At 42.2% G+C, this 19120-nt stretch overlaps 1 protein-coding gene across 2 annotated transcripts in view; it reads left to right on the plus strand.

The window, feature by feature from the left end:
• The window catches only part of COL22A1 (collagen type XXII alpha 1 chain), a 232239-nt gene that overhangs the window by 25596 nt on the left and 187523 nt on the right, over positions 1 to 19120 (plus strand). Inside the window, exons 6-9 of one of the 2 annotated variants that reach the window (XM_083826392.1) lie at positions 609 to 918; positions 2618 to 2665; positions 2826 to 2984; positions 7958 to 8524. In XM_083826392.1, coding sequence (XP_083682518.1) covers positions 2894 to 2984; positions 7958 to 8524 — 658 coding nt within the window. In that variant the 5' untranslated portion in view covers positions 609 to 918; positions 2618 to 2665; positions 2826 to 2893. The remainder of the gene's footprint in view (positions 1 to 608; positions 919 to 2617; positions 2666 to 2825; positions 2985 to 7957; positions 8525 to 19120) is intronic. The other variant, XM_083826393.1, reaches the window with a different exon arrangement.

Here is a 19120-nt window from a genome sequence, read left to right on the forward strand (position 1 = left end):
AGAGGTATTATTAAAGGATGTAAATTGACTTATGCCACTCGAAGGAAAAATATTCCCATGTGATAGGCTGAAGTAAATAGTAATAACAGAAATCCACGTTGGCCAACTGTAAACAGGGTCCCCTAAACATAATTTCTTATTCTTGGGTCACTCTGAAGCCTAGACTGTCCCAGTCTGGGCTCCTTTTCAACCCTTCCTCCTGGAATAGGATATAGACGTTGATCAGATGCTGTGACCGCAGACTGGGCTTCATCTCACATTGGTGAACTGAAGTGGGAAGGAAACTGCTGTGGAAAACCTCTCACTAGAAATGCTTTATCTTCAGCCTTTCTTCTAACACCCCTGAAGACTTCATTACTGGGATAGGAGTCTTGATGTGGATGGGGCAATTTTGTCTCCCTGAAACATCCATACATAAACCCGTTGCAAGTTAAGAGACTTGGTTCAATTCTCCATGCTGTAAAAACGGATAAAATGATGTATTTTGGCCCGAATGCAAGAATAACACTGAACCACAAATGTGCATTAAAGCTACCACAGGTTATGATTCTAGATTTTAAGCAGATGTTCTGATTTGATTTGTGTTCCCCCTCTCCCCTTATTTTTAGTCCAAATGACTGCTCTGAGATACCTTTCAACATTCATAACACCACAATGAACTCTTGAAGTATTTTAGCCTGGAGTAGGGATGAATGACTTCGAAACGCAGCTCTCCAGCCTGGTCATATAAGCAGTCCTTCTTTTGGGGCAGAAGTGTGGGAGGCGAACCGTGCCCACCAAGCTCTCCACGTCTGCTGCCTTTCGAGCCGGCCTCAGCTCATCCCGGCACCGTTCTGCTGAGTGACACCAGCTGCTGGTCTGCTCCATTTACCCTGGCCCCATGTGGGTTAGCAGCTGGCAAAGGCTGTTTTTAATAAGGTATTTATAAAACTTTGCTGGCGTGCAAGCCCAGACACACAGAAATGACGTTTTGAGCTCCCGGCGCTGAAAGTGCAGAATGCCCCGTGGCAGATCTGGTTTCCCATCTCTCGCTGCCGCCCCTAAGTGCCAGAAACCAACATTTCCTGAGAAATACACAGGAGGAAAAACCTTGGGCTGAAGGCTCCCATAGCTATTTTAAATGTTGCTTGCCCTGATCCCTCTGCAGGCGGCTGCCCAGTCGGTATTTCAGTAATGCATTTATTTAGAAGGAAATTCTGACTACTGTAGGGCACTGTGATATTTTAATGCCCTTTTTTACCCTGCAATCTCTTCCAGGGAGCTCAGACCTGAGCACCTCGCTGTCTCCTAGGGACACCATCTGGTTGAGGTGTAAACTACAGCACCTGCTTGTGCCCTTCGGATTTAGGGATGGTGCTTGAAGAAAAAAGCAGGGTTTTATTTTATTTATTTTGAACCTTTCTTGAATTTATATTCCACTGCTGGCAGATGCTTCCTACTTTTTATTTGCGGAGCACAGGGTGTGTTAGGTGCATTGTTTTCTCTTTGTCTGTATATGATACAGATTTTTGAAAATCAAGGGGCCTGTATTTTGTCCTTGGAATAGGGATTTACAGCTATATCTCAATGACTACAGAAGACTTTTCATTTTTTTCCTTCCTAAGCCAGAATGATGTGCAATTTATTTCCGAGAGACATGATAGAGATTGGCCCAACATTCGACTGATCAAGACTGTATTTGAACGCATGCTGACACCACCGTTCTTTTTGTCTATGGTTCCCCCAAAACCCTATGGCTTTGAAAAGAAATATCCTAGAATGCATAATCAGCCCTACAGCAATGATCTACCATATAGTGTCCCCTTTATGCCTTCTGTACCCATCAACAGCAAGAAGCTGACGTTGCATGTTGAAAGACAGAAGAAGCAGAAATTGCTTGAGAAAATGAACCAAGAAATGTGTACGCTAAGGAGGAAAAGATGGATTCAGGAGCTGGGAGAAACTTTTCCGAAATGATTCCTTAGGCAATAAGAGCTACAGAGTGGAAACTGTTTTTCCTTGCTTCTACGAAGCTCACTACATAAAATTGCAATGACTTTATGATCTTTATAGTAAAAATTAGTTTTAAAAAAGAGGGGATAAATAATTAAATTTGAAATAATAAAAAAGAGTTAGCTTAGTGTTAGAAAATGTAGCTAAACTTTTATTATCCCAGCCACTTGGCCTGCCTTGCTACAATACCTGCTGGTTTCCGTGGCTTCAGACAGAAGGCTTCAGAAGGTAAATTTGAACCGGTGACCTTAAACTGAAGGTGTTCCACCTGAGCTCTTGCACTTCTTATCTAGATAGTCGAAAGACTCATTTTGAAGCTGATGAGTTTACTACTGTAGACAACAACCGAGAGCAGCAAGCAAATGTATGAAAACAGCCACGCGTTTTTAGTGCTCAGCATTTCTGGAGCTTGGGAACGGAGAGCAGCGATGGGCGCAGTGGCAATGGGTCGTGTGTGGTTTGCAGTGGGCTGTATCTCAGCTCCGCATTTTGTTTCTCCTAATGATGAATGTGTGGGAGGGCCGGGTCAGGAATGGTTTCCACTCCAGTGCGTTGATTGTGTAGTTGGCAGTGGGCTCAATTAAAGTATAACAATCTGGTAATCTCTCTCCTTTTTTCTGTTCAGGCTGCTGCACGCTGAATAGAGCCAGTGAAAGGCTATAGCGTTTGAAAAGTAGGTGAACTTCTTGCCTCTTTGTCTGAGTGGTTTGTGTCTGGTCAACAAAATGACAGGCGGAAGCGACAGCTCCCCAGAACGGTGCTCCCATGGCTTGCATCATTGCTTCTGTTTGTTTTTCTATGAGATAACACTTTCTCTTTATTTTCCTTGCTAGGCTACAAATTGGATTTCTCACAAGCTTCTCACCACGGTGAAAAGACAAGCTGATGTGAGGAAGGAGATATGTCTGTTATGGGAAGACGCTGCGTACCCCATCTCCTGGTTCTTCTTACACTTGTGTTCGGTGGTGAGAGGACTGAGGCACAAAGAGCAGGTATGCAGCATCCCACTCCTGTTAAATAGCTGCTGGGGCTTTCACGTGGCTGAGATGCTATCATTGGTAGGAGGAAAAAAAAAATGAAAAAAAAAAACCACAACATTTACTGCTGAAAAGACATAAAACAGACCTTAGGGATGGAGGTAACTCAGGGATCAAGATTACAATTTAACTAGAGTCTCTGGTTCTGCTGTGGGCTTAGACAAGTTGTCTTAGCCACCCAGAACAAAGGGAGCAGCGTGCAGTTTGCTCAGGATATGCCTCATCCATGGAGATGGCATGGGAATCACTCCTTACATTGCCTTCAGTGGGTTTCAGATTAGACCTGGTGAATCTTCCTTCTGGCTGGCTTTCCTGGTGCACTAAACAGAGTCAAGGTACTCCTCTCATTCTTCTGTCTCATGGTTCCCACTGTCTAGAATGGACCCTGACACGGTTTTTGGCCTGTGCCAGTTAGCAACTTCCCCCAAATGCCACTGAAGGGCAACCTGCTGTAGGTGGCCCTGCTTGATCAGGGGTTTGGACCATAACACCTCCAGAGGTCCCTTCCAACCTCAGCCATTCTGGGATTCTGTGAATGAGGGTGGTGCGATTGAGAGGCTGTTCCTATGGGTCGTCTTCACAAGGACACATTATTTTTTGAGGGGGAGTAGGAAGGGTTATCTAGAAGGGCTAGAGGTCACGGAGAAAATACAATTGTAGACCTACACTGCTGATTCATTATGAAAGCCCAAAGGTTTATTTTTTATCTTTTATTTATTTATGTTTGAGATGGAGTCTTTCTGGCTCTTTTTCTAGCAAAGATGCTATTCTGTATCCTTGGCTAATTTATAGTAAAGAAAAGGAGTTTTTAGACCTTCTCTCTGTCTAAGGAATAGCTGCTTTACAGTGGTGTTATGTGATCTATGTAAGGCTTTTCGTATCAAGTTTAACAGGAGTAAGTACTTAGTAACAAAATAATGTGGAATTGCATATTTTTTCTGCTTGTGGATCACTCACAGGAAGGAAATGGTGGTACCATTTATATGTTCTTTCTGTGATTACTTTAAATAATTTTGGCCTTATGGCTTGTTTGTGGACTATTTTTAATGGCAATATAGCAAGATGGTTGACTCAGTGTCTGAGCTGGTGAATACAACTCCTAGAATTATGTTTCCACAGAGCATTCCTGTAATTACAAAACTGAAAGTTCACTTTCTATGAATTATCTCCCATATTCCCTTAACATGAACTGTTTCTAACAGTAAACAACATTATAATAGCATTCTTGGAAAAAAATCAATTTTGTCCAGCAGTGGACATTACTGTGCTAAAAATGCAGATTAATACTTAGTAAAAGCTTTTCTGCAGCATTTAATCTCACTGCCATCAGGTCTGTAAGCAAAGAATCACTAACTTTAAAAAAAAATGATCCTGAAAGACTGTCTTTTTCTTCCCTGCAATACTGCCTGAATAGGCATTACTTCTTAAACTTCAAAACCACCTTGTTTTAAGGCTCATTACCCTTGAACACAGATAGGATAGATTCTTTCTGTTGTGTTTGTTTTTAAGCTGCAGCCATCTCACCTGCTGAGAGTCATTAAAATGAGCAACAGGAAGGTCTGTACCTTGTGGGCTTTATAGTTAAACCTTTATATTCTTTAGTTAGTCTCATTTGATTAGTATTCTTTTATTCAGGCAACATAGATTAATATAGTGATTTTTTTCATTTGGAAAGCAGAAATTTCTTGCTTAGCCTTTACTGTTATATCCTTTATATTTTGCAAAGAGCAAGCAGAACTACACTTGGCGATCTAACCTATATACACGGATGTAATGTAATTGACATCCCATAATATAAATCCATATATTCTATCATCTTCACACGCTTATTACCCTTGAGACAATTGCTATTTGCCTCCTTCCAGTAATGTTCAGAAGGCTGCTCATGCTGCTGGTGTATCCATCCAGACCTTTCTTGCTCTGTGGTTAGAGAAACACAATCCCTTACTTACAAAACGCCATCGCAGAACATGATCTAGTGTGGACAGGTTGTTTCCAGTGTGATCCAAGGTGGACAAGTTGTTCCCAACATGAACCCAAACCCATACGTCTAAGTTTTTCCCTTAGACACTAGTGGAACAGCAGCACCTGGATGAGGTCTCTGAAATATTCCTTGCAACAGAAATTAACACAGCAAGAGACGATGTTCATTTTCATCACCTGCAACATTCTGGGACCTTGACAGGCTTGAGAGTTGGGCCTGTGTGATCTTCGTAACGTTCAACAAGGCCAAGTGCAAGGTTCTGCGTCTGGGTCGGGGCAATCCCGAGTACAGATACAGGCTGGGTGGAGAATGGACTGAAAGGAGCCCTGAGGAGAAGGACCTGGGGGTGTTGGTTGATGAGAAGCTCAACATGAGCCGGCAATGTGCGTTTGCAGCCCAGAAAGCCACACATATCCCGGGCTGCATCAAAAGCAGTGTGGCCAGAAGGGCAAGGGAGGTGATTGTCCCCCTCTGCTCTGCTCTTGTGAGACCCCACCTGGAGCCCTGCATTCAGTTCTGGGGCTCCCAATATAAGAAGGGCACAGACATGTTAGAAAGAGTCCAGAGGAGGGCCACAAAGATGATCAAGGGGCTGGAGCACCGCTCCTGTGAAGACAGGCTGAGGGAGTTGGGGTTGTTTAGCCCGGAGGAGATAAGGCTCCGGGGGGACCTTACAGTGGCCTTCCAGTACCTAAAGGGGGCCTACAGGAAAGCTGGGGAGGGACTCTTTGTCAGGGGGTGCAGTGATAGGACAAGGGGTAATGGCTCTAAACTAAGAAATAGTATATTTAAACTAGACATTCAGAATAAATTCTTCACTCAGAGGGTGGTGAGGCACTGGCCCAGGCTGCCCAGAGAAGCTGTGGATGCCCCATCCCTGGAGGTGTTCAAGGCCAGGCTGGATGGGGCCTTGAGCAACCTGACCTGGTGGGAGGTGTCCCTGCCCATGGCAGGGGGGTTGGAACTGGATAGGCTTTAAGGTCCCTTCCAACCCAAACCGTTCTGTGATTCTGTGAGGTCTGAAGACAGCAGCTGGGGTCAGCCACTATCCAGGCATGTCCACAGAGGTGAGGCAGGTCTGAGGTGAAGCTGGGAAATCAGTCAGTGACCCAGGCAAGGACTAAGAGCGAGAACCTCACCTTAAAAGCAGCTTCCAGGGGAAGGAGAGACAAATGTTTCTTGAATGCTTCTAGAAGAGCTTCCTGAGGAGCTCACCCAAGGCCATAGATCCCTGACAGCCAAACCCCACAGAATAAACATGCTCTCAGGGCCCTGACAAGGATTTCAAAACTTCCACCGTGAATTTTCCAAGCATTTCCTGTTGCTGTGCTTTGGTTCACATTAGTGAGCAGCCCTGGATTAATTTCCTATGAAACCGAGCTGCAAGATGCAATTCAGATGCACATGTAATGTATCTTAGTCACTGATGTGCATTTAATTGCTGGAAATTGGCTGGAACTAGTCTGATGTGAAAACACACAAACTGTACAGTGAGAATGACTGGAGTCACATATTTTCACCACTACTCTCAGATTTTCCGACCAAGGGAAGTAGGTTGGTTGGTCCAGGTCAGAGCCCAAAGGAGGTCATTGCCATAGCTGTAGTGGGAATAGTTGGGGAAGTCGGGATCCTGCAGTGGAACAGGACAGATCTGCCCTCAGTGGATGTGGATAGCCGTGGGCTAGCTCAAAGCCTGGTAAAGCAGCAGGGTTTAAAAGCAATTGCCAGCAATTCAGAGGACACGTATAACATCTCCAGTTCAATGGGCCAAAGAAAAGCCCTATAAAAGGGATGAAGCGGCACAGGCACTTGTACAGACCAGCTCTCTGTCTTGCGCTATGTTATATGTGCTTTGTTATTCATGTGATTGGTTGTACTTTGTAAGGTGATGTTGGAGAAGAACTACTGGAGAAATGATGGCTGATGGTTGTGACCATAGATAAATTGACTTTGCAGAGCAGTTTTCAGTCTTGAAACTGTAATTTGTTAGGGACTATAGTTAATAATAGTAAATTAAATATATCTATGTATACATTTAGTCCAGCTGTGGCATTACGTTGATATGTCTTGGTCACCTCTGGGTCTTTTTATGAATATACTGCTGGTTGGCTTGTCTATGCTCAGAGAGAGCTAGAAAACATCTCCTGGGAGATCTATTTTCTTGGCAAGCAGCTGACAAATATATGACCAGTCTGGTTTCATAGGGCAAGAAAACTGCAATTAAAATACATTTGCCTTTCGGATTACATAGGCCTCAGATTACAAATATCATGGCTGGAGCCAAAAGAGTGTTTGTGGGGATAAGTGAACTTTTCTCACACAAAGGAACTGCCCTTTGTTGTCAAGAAAGCCATCCCAGTATTCAGTGAGTCATCCTTTAGTCAATAGTCAATGGCAGAGAGCCTCAAAATCAAAATAATCTTGTTATAAACTTGCTTCACCAAGATATCATGCTGAGCAGAAGAAGTGCTTCTAGCTAAGCATAAATAAATCATAATGCTAATGCAAGAGGGAACATGAAAGCTTCGCTACTCAAGGTCAGGATTGGCAAAGGGAAGGTCAGAGCAGGTCTCTTGAGCTGCCAAGGTCACTTCAGAGCATTGCCTGAGCAGAGGGACTGCAATGAAGTTTTTAAAAGAGAAAAATAGCTTCATATGCATGCAGATGGTGTAGGTGAAAGACTGAGCAAAGGAAGTTAGTAGCGCAGGAAGAGAAAGGCTTTGCATTTCAAAGAGAAGCGTGTGCCGATCTACTGTAGATGTCCTGAAACAGATGAGGTGAATCACAAGGAAGAGAGGCTGAGAATCTGCACTTTCTCTGCAGGACAGGGAGGTTTGCTGCCTCCTCAGAACGGCTCGCTGGGGAGCCATGCCCGGGGAACATTTGTTATATCTGATACTTGTCTTTCACCTTCCCTCAGCGATATATTCTGCCACTCCTGCAGGTTGCAAGAACGTTCACTATGACCTCGTGTTCATCTTGGACGCCTCCTCCAGTGTCGGAAAAGAAGATTTTGAGAAGGTTCGGCAGTGGGTGGCTAATTTGGTGGAAACTTTCGAGATTGGCCCAGATAAAACCCGCGTAGGTGTGGTGCGATACAGTGATCGGCCGACCACCGAGTTCGACCTGGGAAAATACAAAACCCGTGAAGAAATCAAAGAGGCCGCCAGAAAAATTAAGTATTATGGGGGCAACACAAACACTGGAGATGCTCTCAGGTACATCAACACGTACAGTTTTTCCAAAGAAGCAGGTGGGAGACTTAGTGATCGAACTGTTAAAAAAGTGGCTATCCTTCTCACTGATGGAAGGAGTCAGGATTACGTCTTGGATCCAGCCACTGCAGCCCGTCAGGCTGGAATTAGGATCTTTGCTGTGGGTGTTGGTGAAGCCTTAAAAGAGGAACTTGATGAGATCGCTTCAGAACCCAAGTCTGCTCACGTGTTTCATGTCTCCGATTACAATGCCATCGATAAAATTCGGGGGAAGCTGAGAAGACGTCTCTGTGAAAGTAAGTAGAGCTCCCGCTTCTTCTACACAAAGAGAATTATAATAGGTGCAATTAACATAGGGCTGTGATTATTTCCTTCCATGATTACCTGGTTCTAACTCTATGCTGATAGTTCTTTATTTTATTGTCTTCTGCTTTGTTCCCCTCTGTAAGAAGTCATTTTACTACCTGGAGTGCAATGAAGCACTCACTTCCTGGGTTCTTCTGCCCAAGTTAGCATTAAATATAAGCCAGCTTCTAGTGGTCACCTGGAGAGTGGAATGTGAATTTGCTTTTTGTTCTGATATAGTTTAGTTGCTCTATCATACTTTGAATTACTGAATAGTTTTTGATCTATATCCTGGCATAGATGTGAAGATTAACATCTTATTTATACCCAGAATTTGGTCTATTTTGTGGAGAAATTGCTTCTTTTTTTCTTTTTTCTTTTTCTTTTTTCTTATTTTGTGGCATTATAATATGAAAAGAGATCTCTGGATGCTTCTGAGATTAATCCTTTAGGAAACAAAAGGATACTTTTTATTTTCGGCCTTTCAGCATCCCAACTCTACTGACAACTGGTGTTCACAAGTGGTCTGGCTACTAACCATATAAACTTTGGTGATGTTTTGAATTGTGTTTAATAGAGAGCAGTGTCAGAAACTCACACAAATGAACTTTGAATTTCCAGCTCCTTGGAAAAGAACTATAATAGCATTATGTTTGCCACATCCCAGCCCTTTAATGGGAACAGCAATCACACAACCTTTTCTCCTTCTACTACTGAAAAATCACTCTTGTTCTTGATAACTATATAAATGTCACCTGGTTTTGCTGCTTTTCACAGTATGTGTAGTGGTCATTTGGGGTTCTTTGGATCAAATTAATGAGACATTTTTCTGGGTCATGGGTCTGAACTTGAGTCCCTGTGTGATGCTTTGACGCATTGCAGTGTCAATGACCACGTCTGCAGGCTGGGAAGTTGTGTTACTGTCTGTTGACAATAATTTGCCTGGAAAGAATCCGGCCTTCTGGCTGGTGTTGTGAGGCTCTTCTATTGCTCTCTGTGACCTCCATTTGCAAGAAATAAGTGTTATTTTAATGCTCTGGACTTATGTATGCTTCTTATACAGTGAGTAGCACAAGCAGGCATAAACCTGTTGACATTGCCAAGGTACAACTACTTTTTTGCAGTCTAAATAAAAATGTTTATGACAGTGTAATCATGATACAAGTGAAAGTCATCCTGTATATAGACTGTATGTGGTGCAGATTGAAGGAGCTGGGTCTTCCTCTGTGGAAATTGTATGTAATCAGACACACTTATGACCAGGGTAGAATAAGGAAGGGTAAGCACCTCTGGTGGACACAAACAACTCAAACAACCTCCTAATGCAGCTGCTGACCTCCCAGATTCTGATTTTCCTTAAAAACTGTTACATTCCTTTTCCAGAAAACTCTTTTTAGTACTTCTTACCTGGGACTGTTCTTGTTGCCTTCTCAAGAAATCATTTGCCCATCTGACAGAGTATAATGCTATTTGCCTGTGGCTTTCTGAGCCCATATTAGGTCCCCACATATGTGCATACCACTCCTCATTAAATCCCAAAGGATTACTAGGATCATCCTTACTCCAGAGTGTGATCATGTCACTTTCCAAGGTGTTTGCTTCCACCTTCACTAGTGGGTTTGATGGGGAGAAATAAAACCACAGGAAGGGCAGGTGAAAGGGAAAAGTTTAGTTGTGTTAGATACAGAGAAATTTAAGGGGAAGGTAGACTGCTAAATGAATTGTTTCAAATGTGAGAATAAAGGGAATCAGACTGCTATCAGCAAACATTATTAGTAAGAAAGGTAGCAGAGAGGAAGGAATTAGCTGAACAAACAACGAGTGGATAACTTGTACATTTGGAGGGACATTCAGGCGGAATAACAAAGTGTAAGGAAGTGCACAGTGACAAGGGGAATTGAGTACCTAAGTACGTGGGACACAGTGAATGCAGGTGGATTTGAAAGAATTGGATCCAGGATGGAAAGGGGAGTTATCGACTAAGGGAACAAACAGCGGTGCATAAAAATGTATTAATCTTTGCAATGGTGTGATTTCCACAGCAACAACAATTATAGGAGATAGGTATGCAAAAGGTGTTCCCAGGTGGTGTTTTTCTGATTCAAGGGTGCTGTTGAGATGCTCTAATGTCCCTAGATCCTTCATTCCAGTCTTAACAGGGGAGACTCTCTACTCAATGTCTGGCCTCAGTCCCTCTCACCACACTGGGAGCCTGATCTGATCCTGTTTTCGTTGGATACCAAAAAGTATTTATTCTTTTCCTCTGTACAGCAGTCTTTTCTCTTTGGAGGGCTGTTACAGAATCAGAGCAGCTGAGGTTGGAAGGGGCCTCTGGAGGTCATCTGGCCTGACCCTTGCTTGAGCAGGGATACCTAGACAGGTTGCCCAACCTTGCTAGAGCAGGTTTCATATCCTTCCTATGTCTTTTCTTTCTAGATTGAATGCAAGGAAACTGCTTTGAGGCAGAATCAGTCTCTCTATACTTGTTTAATTTATTGTTTCACATCTAGTAGAAGGTGTCCCTGCCCATGGCAGGGGGGTTGGAATTATATGATCCTTAAGGTCCTTTCCAACCCAAACCATTTTGTGACTCTGTGTGAAATGAAGAAATTATTGGTGGCACCAGAACTGGCCATTGAAGCAGAGTATGAGACAGCAAGAGCACCATCAGCAGAATTATTAACATAGAGACAGATAACTTTTTGTTATCTGAATATGTGAAGTAGAAATGTTTTGGAGGATGGCAGAGAGCTGGTGGAGAATGGGACCTAATCTTTCCTGGTGCATGTGCCACTTTTAGTTGTGTTAATATGGTGGGAACAGGAGAGGGCTTCACTGTAAGGACTATAGATTTACATATTACGAAGGTAAAACTTATAGTAGATGTTGTAGTTAAATTTCTGTAATTTTAACATGACAACACTGCATAAAACAGCAACGTACAAACTACTGGGTGGGTGGAAGATGTGACAAGGGCACATGCCAAGATGCTGTTCAGTTCGTGCACATTCTGAGATAAAAAGCATGTATCGTCAGAGCCAAGCCAGGGTTTTAATAGACATAATCTTCCGTGAGCTCCTAGGAGACACATGAATCAATGAGTGGAACTGCTGGAAAGTTTTTTTTGTTGCACTGACTAGTGATGAGTCTTCCAGTCCCTGTGCTACTGTACTATGGAACATGAAGAGTTGTGCAGTGTTGCAAATACAGAATTTCGTGCCAGCAACTGCTCATAATCTCTTGTCTCTGGTCTCACTGGATGTCTGTCCTAGACTCTGTCATTCCATCTTGCTATATATAACCGAAATTATTTCTAAGAATATATCATTATGAGCATTAGTTACATTTTCGCTTTCACTTGATCTTGTGGAAGTAAGCATAGCAGAATCAAAAAATAACATGTCTGCTCAGTGAGACATGGTGGCAGTGGGAGATATTTTTGCCAAAAGTCTCTGTTACATTCTGGACTATAGTTAGCAGGCAAAAATGGGTGATGGTTTTACAAGACAGCAGGAGAGATGTATTCTGTTAAAAATTCCAGAGATGCGGCTTGGTTTCTAAATAGGATTTCTGCTTATATGTTGTATGGATAACAACAGACCTATGGAATATTTAAAAATATACTGGCACCTGCTTCTGGGAGGTAAATAGTAGGCTTATGCTTGTCAAAGAGAGCCAATTGGCTCACACACAGGTTTTATTTGAAGCTGAACTTGGTAACTTAGTGCATGTATAAAGCTGTCAGACAGGCTCGAATCTGCTAGCTCTGGAGGTTAACACTATCATCTGGTAAGCCTTAATTGGGGAAACATTGCAGTGCTTTCCTAAAACACCTGTATTTCTTAAATAACACTGATTACAGTGCTCTGGACATTGTAATATTTGAGTTTATTCCGTTATCATTAAGCCAGACAGATGATAAGGTACAGTTTGCAACACTGACCAAAGACTTTCCGAAACATTCTCACTACTCACTGATACCATAAGGAGAAGCCTATGACTTGGCAGCCTTGGACCACATCATCATGTATGATTTTGAAAAGAAATTTGGCGTTAGACCTATAATCGCTGCTAAGAGCTATTTTTTCTACATCTAGTAATAGGAGAAGCACACGCAGATGTTTTCTAAGGAAGTACTGTGCTCAGCATTGGTCTATGTCCAGTAGTGAGCTGTATGGATAATGTAGCCCTTCCTATGGTCATTTTTTTGTTGCCTGTGAGCGTGATTTGTGTGCCACAATGAGTTCTGCAAACATGTATGTCACAATATGAATCTCAAGTTCTTTACAAGCACAAGGAACTAGAGTTGAAATGTTTTGATATCTGGTAGGTACCAATGCTTTGTTATTGATTTTAAAGCAAGTAACAAGTCCTGTGATGAAGTCTCAAAAACAGTCACATGTTCAGATGATTCATAAAATGTATTTTTCTATTTTGTACGTGTCTTTCTTGACTTTGGGTTGTGTTTGCAGTGCATAAAACAAGTCCTATGCTACTACTGCTCTGTTTCTAATGCAAAAGGGGTTCAGGCTTTCAAGACACCAGCTTGAGTGCCATTCAAAATAATATTCTAAAAGCTTCAGAGCTGTCTTTTTTTTGAAGTCAGCTTTCCTCAGGTTCATGGCATGCTCGCAGAAGAGCTTGTCATCAGAAAAGTGGTCTGTTTCTTCTTGGCCTTCAATATTAAAACTATCACATATACTGAGAACAAAGGGTAGGCATCTGAATTGCCATATCTTGTGGCAATTCAGTGACTGACAGCTCCTGAAAGACTTATCACTACGGTCAAATCTCAGGTGAGTATCGAAATATCTGAACACATCAGTGCTTAGCAATATGTACCTAACTGTTGACATGAACATTTTATACTCCTTGTTGAGCTCTGAGATTTCACTGTAAAAACATTTATTTCTAGATAGCTTTGCGGTAGGCGTCATGAAGCAGGGAAGGAGGTAGAACTCAACAAGCTGACAGGAGTGAGAAGCCTGAAATATTTTCATGAACTTAGTTGTGGTAGTAGTTTTCTTTTTAATTTGGTGAGCAGAATCTGTAGACTTGGGAATCTGTAGACTGGTTTAACCTTCATAGTTGGAGTATGACTCTGTTTGGGTTCTCCAAAAGTTCAGCTTCGCTGTAGTTTGAAGTCTTACCTGCTCTTGTTGCAAGGTCGTTTAGAAGCTGTTTTTCATTATTGTGATCACTTGTAGAGACCTTCCACAAATGTGAACATAACTTCTTGTCATCTGGGCAGAACTTGGGGCATGCCAGAAGTGGACCTATAAATTTAGTTGGAAAAAATCCTGGCACGCACCTCCAGGTTGAGTGCAGAGAAGTTTGAGGTGTTTTAGAGTAGTGTCTGCTGTCTAACAGACTGGTTGAAGTCTTGTTGGCACAGTTTGTCCCATGAAGATATTCTAACTCTTGTGCTTCTACCTGATGTATGCATCATACCTGCCACAGACAGCATTCTTACGGGGATGTTCCACATTCAGCTCCTTAACAGTATGTCCAGGCTATGTGCAGCTACTAATTTTGATTAGTAATGATGATTACTATTCTTTTTGTTTTATTAGTAATCAATTGTTTTGATTCTCACTTGCAAATCTAGGCACTTCCAGATGGTTCAGAAAGTCTGATAAAAGCTGAGCAGACATCTGCTTTTTAAAAAAAACCTGCAGTGACCCAGCTGCTATCACCTCTGATTTCTCTTGTTGCTTCTTCATGCTTTTGTCACCCCCAGCTGCAGTGGTGGCTTTCTCAAACTCTGTAGCCTCTCCAGTTTGTAGTAGTCTTTCACGTCACAGATGACAGGATCACACATCCTTTCACTCCCACATTTTCTGGATAACTGCAGTTTTCTGCCAAGACAGCAAGGATCTGTGAGAGAATTTCCAATTGATTTAACTTTTCCTTAAAGAGGAGAAAAGCTTTCACTTTTCATGAATGGTGGGCTGGGAGGGCATAAAATATTTACGGGCTTAATGAGGATGACATTACGCAACTTTCTTCTGCCATTTGGTGGGTTAAAGGACAGCCTAGTATCTTGGTTTATAGCTCCAGCAAACACAGCAAGGATAATTTTTCTCTTGCAGCATTTTTTGTTTGTTTTCAAATCAAACACTTACCTACAACTGTTGAATCCAATTTCCCACTTGGTCTGGTCATCACCAGCTTAAACCAAAACCATTCCAGAGCTGGTGAAACCCCTGAGCTCAAGGTTGAGCGGTGACTACTGGTTGCTCCAGTTCCTCCACAGATCCTGTGGAAGTAACTGTTTTCCCAGATCGTGACTACAGTCCTGTACTGCTTGTGTACAATCTCTATATCACTTAAATAACTTCCTATTTCACTTGGGACTCTGAAATGAATAGGTTTATTCTGAGTTAGCAACAGTGCTGTTTTACAGCCAGTTAAACCCAGCCCTGCTGCTAAAAAAGAAAGGCTTTACTCTTCCCAGCTTCCTTCTCCCATCTGTCAGCACAGGCTTTTACGTGGCCCCACCACGAACAGCAGGGAGACAATGAATGTTGTTGCCTTCTTTCCTGGATTAGTTTGCACTCTGATTTAGTTCACCGTGCAGCCACATGGCCATTTGCTGTCCCAGAGGAGAAACTGGCACGAGGTGAGAACAAGAAATTAGAGTTGGGAGGAAGAGCTGGACTGTGACTTTTGGTACAGAGCAGGTTCATGCCAGATTTATAAACCACATATCATTTGCTAAGGGCTTCAGAAAGCTGAGCAAAATGCTCCTATCAAAAACGTGAGCCTGTGCTCTGCCATCCTATGGTTAAAGTGTGCACAAAATGGATTGCAAGGCAAGTTCTTCCCATTCAAACTCATCTTCTAGGCTTCAGCACAGCTTACTTGCCTTGAATAAACTGCCTGTTTAACAAAAATATCCCACTGCAGACTGATCTCTTCTTGATTTCATTACATTTCCCATAAATAGGGTGTTCAGTATGAGGAATTATTCCTGCCTTACCACTGACTTAGCTTCTGGTTGTCCAGGGTGGTACCTGTAACCACAGAGCTCTCCCTCCTCAGACACGCACTGTGCCTGGCTGGGAGCACCTTCCTGGTGGTGGGACGAGTGAGCTGACCACTGCTCTCACTGCTACAATTTTGGAAAGGGATTTATCAATTTGGTTTTCTTCCCTGGTCCTCTGGAGAATGCAGTATGTTAGTCATCGTCTTCAATAAGGAGGAAATTCAGCCTTGCAACTCTGGTCTTGTTCCTGCTTTTTGCTTAGGGAGCAAAGGTGTGGATCGAGCACTCCTCTAAACAACGTATTTTTAGAAGTAACTCCGTGGCAGAAAATGGAGTTACTTCTACTCGGATACAGCTGAAAAAAAGGAATCTGTTCCAAACCTGTAGCTTCCTACAGACCACTGGGAACCTTAGCAAGGGGCTCTGAAGGTAGAGATATAATAAAAGGGGATCAATTAAATCTTTTTTACTTGCCTTTCTTATCTCCAGTTTCTTTCTTTCCAGTTTCTTTCATAAAAGTAGCAGCATCATAAAACGTGGGCAGACTTTTACATAAAACAATGAATCTCTGGACTGCCACCACTGTATTGTCCAAAATCTAGCTGAATGATAACATCTCTTCTAGCTTGAAATAGTTTTTCTTGCTTTTCAGTTAAGAAATCTCTCTGAATAATGTTTAATGTGCAGCAAAACTAATTGCAAAGGCAGAGAGAAGATTAGACCCATGACAAATAAAAGTGAGCCCCAGACATTAGGAAGAAACATTGAGACACTCAGGAAAAGTATGGGTCTCAGTGGCAGGAGAAATTACGTCTTATGAAAAAGTAATGTGCCGTTTAGAGAACAAAAAGAGGAAAAATATGGTGACTGTGGGAGCCTTTCCTAAATAGGGTAGGAATGAAAGAGAAATACAGAAATAGGAACAGACAAAAGACTGGGACATACTGTCGTGTGCTGAAAGTTATTAGCAGCTTGTGTTTCAACACCGCCTGCAGCCCTCATTGATTTCGCAGGAACTCAGGGTGCTCAGCGCTTTCCGAAATGAGGCTGTGGGGAGCCAAATACTATCCACCTGCAATCACAAGGAGGCTTTCTGTCTGCTCCAGTGGACTCCAAAAGACAGGGTGAAAAAGAGGGCTCGTCCTTGGGGTAGTACTTGGGTGTTTCCTTTCTAATGGACCTGTGAGGAACCCTCAGCAGAAAGAATGACCTCTGGGCAGGTGCTCAGCAGGAAACTAGGGCAAGGCACACAAAAACCTCTAAGGTTTCAGGTTTAGTTAAAGGCTTTTCTGTCCAAGCTAAACAGAGAGATGAGGAGAAAACCATTGCCAGGTGTCCTTTGAAAAACTAAAGGGCCTATAAAGCTCAGCAGCTGTTGTGTTGTCAGGGCTTTTTTCCTCTTTACTTAACAGCCCTCTAAGCTGACCTTTCATTGAAAGGAGACCACTTATTTAATCTTCTAGGCCTTCTTTTTTGTGCTTTATGTGCCACAAAAGTCTAATGGTATCTCTCGGCACATGGAGCTAGGCAATCACCCACCCCGGTTAGGCGCACCTCTAAGTTAAAGATTTCCTCTGATCCACTTTGACTTGGGGATGAAGTTCTATTTAGGATGGGGAAAGCCAAATCTGGAAACATGCTATGGATATTTAGTCCCAGTTCTGCTAACGGAGCTGTTACAATCCATTGCAAGTGACAGAGAAGTATGAATGCTCACCAGAGCACGCCAAACCCCATACAATGCCTCAAAGATCCCATTACACCATATTATGCTTTCTCCTGAAACCTGGGGTATTTCCTGAACCCCACAACTTCTTATGAAATAAATGTTTCAGTAAACCTCATATAGCAATGCTGAGCTTGGTCTCTAAGGTTTCGGGTGGTTTTTTTTCTTCATTTTCTTTTTTTTTTTTTTTTTCTTTTCTCCTGGCTCCATCGTATCGAAGGCTGAAAATCCTGTGGTGGATAGCTGCAATGAGATCTGCAGCAGGTGATGAGGCTGCCTGTGACACTTGGGCTAAAGTTTAGCATAAAAACTCTGACCTGGGTAAATAGCAACTTTCTCATCAAAGAGTTTCTCTGGGAAATTTGTGCCATTTTGCAGGGTTGAATCAAAATCTTTGCATCACCTGAAAGTTGAACTGCTTTTGGAAACCATTTCACTTGCAGAGTTGAACCATGAAAACAAAACCTCGCTCAGACCTGTCACATTAACAACACCTGAAACACCCTGGGCAGGACCACCTATTTTTAGGATCTGGGGTGAAACCCCTGTTTCGAGTTCTGAGTTTGGCTGAGCTGTGTTTAGGACACTATGATGTTTGTCCTGTGCCCATGACTGAAGCAAATTTTGTCATTTAAATTTATAAGGGCTTATTATGAAGATTTTTAGGTAGGTTTCTGATCCATGGAAAGCTTATGTGGACTCTCTGCAATAGACATCTTCACCCAGATGTTGTTACTGGAGTTCAAACTCGAATTAACCATTTCCTTTTTCATCTAGCAGTAACATAAAGTGAAGTGATGAGTACTTTCTTTTTTGGAAAGCTTGTAAAGATCCTTTCTGCTACTGAATTTCATTTCTCATTTTATTTTCAATCTCATTTTGTTTTCAAATCAGCTGAACCAACAGAGAAAATCGAATCGCAGTGTACTGGTTTGTTGAGAATATTTCTTCCCCAGTGGTAGAGCCGCAGTGTGGTTTAGCTGGTGGACTATTTTTGTTAGTAAATTGTAGGGTTAGAGTTTCAATCCCATCAAGGTCCCTACAAGTTACACCCAAGGACCAAATTCCTTTTTTTAATTGGTTTATAATATGAAACAAAAGCAGTGAGAGCATTTTGAACATCTAGGGCTTTTTATTAGAGTAGTAATTGGTTTCTTTAAAATGCGAATAAGAGATTGTAACAAGCCTGGTGGTATTGATGTAGTTACAAATGACAGAGAATGGTGTGGAGTTCTGCAAAAAATGCCTTTTGGTGCACTCTCCATTTTGGGAACTGTAAGTACTAATGCTGATCAGAAATAGGGAAGGTATCTTTCAGGAAAATTAGCTGGATCAACTGGATACAGTGATTTTTCTCCCTTGCTGTTCCTAAATTGTTGAATGGCAGCCTTGTGTGATGTCAGGTTTCAAAACTCAGTTCATTTCATTACATCTTAATAGGAAAAATTAAGTGTCAGTTTGGCTATAACTTGATCTATATTCTAGGAAATTAAGCAATACATATAAACACACATACATATATATGCATGTAAACTCCAGAAAGTAAAGCTTTCAGCCTGAAGCACCAGTTCTTTTTTTTTTTTTTTTTTTTTACAGTGAGTCAGATAAAAAGCCATAACACGTTAAAACCCTAGTGAAGATGAAATACAGGACATTTTTACTGCAGTGTAACTACACACGATCAACCCAATCCGCCACCTCTGGGCAAGACTTCGTTTAGCTACACTGCAGTCAGAATCACTGTGCTTTTTTCCCCCCAGGGTTTTATAGCAAGATGGATAACATATATTAGTTATCTGCTATAAAAACCTCTCACTTTTGGCAGTGAAGACA

Source organism: Anser anser (assembly GCF_964211835.1).
Source record: "Anser anser genome assembly, chromosome: 2".
Taxonomy (NCBI): domain Eukaryota; kingdom Metazoa; phylum Chordata; class Aves; order Anseriformes; family Anatidae; genus Anser; species Anser anser.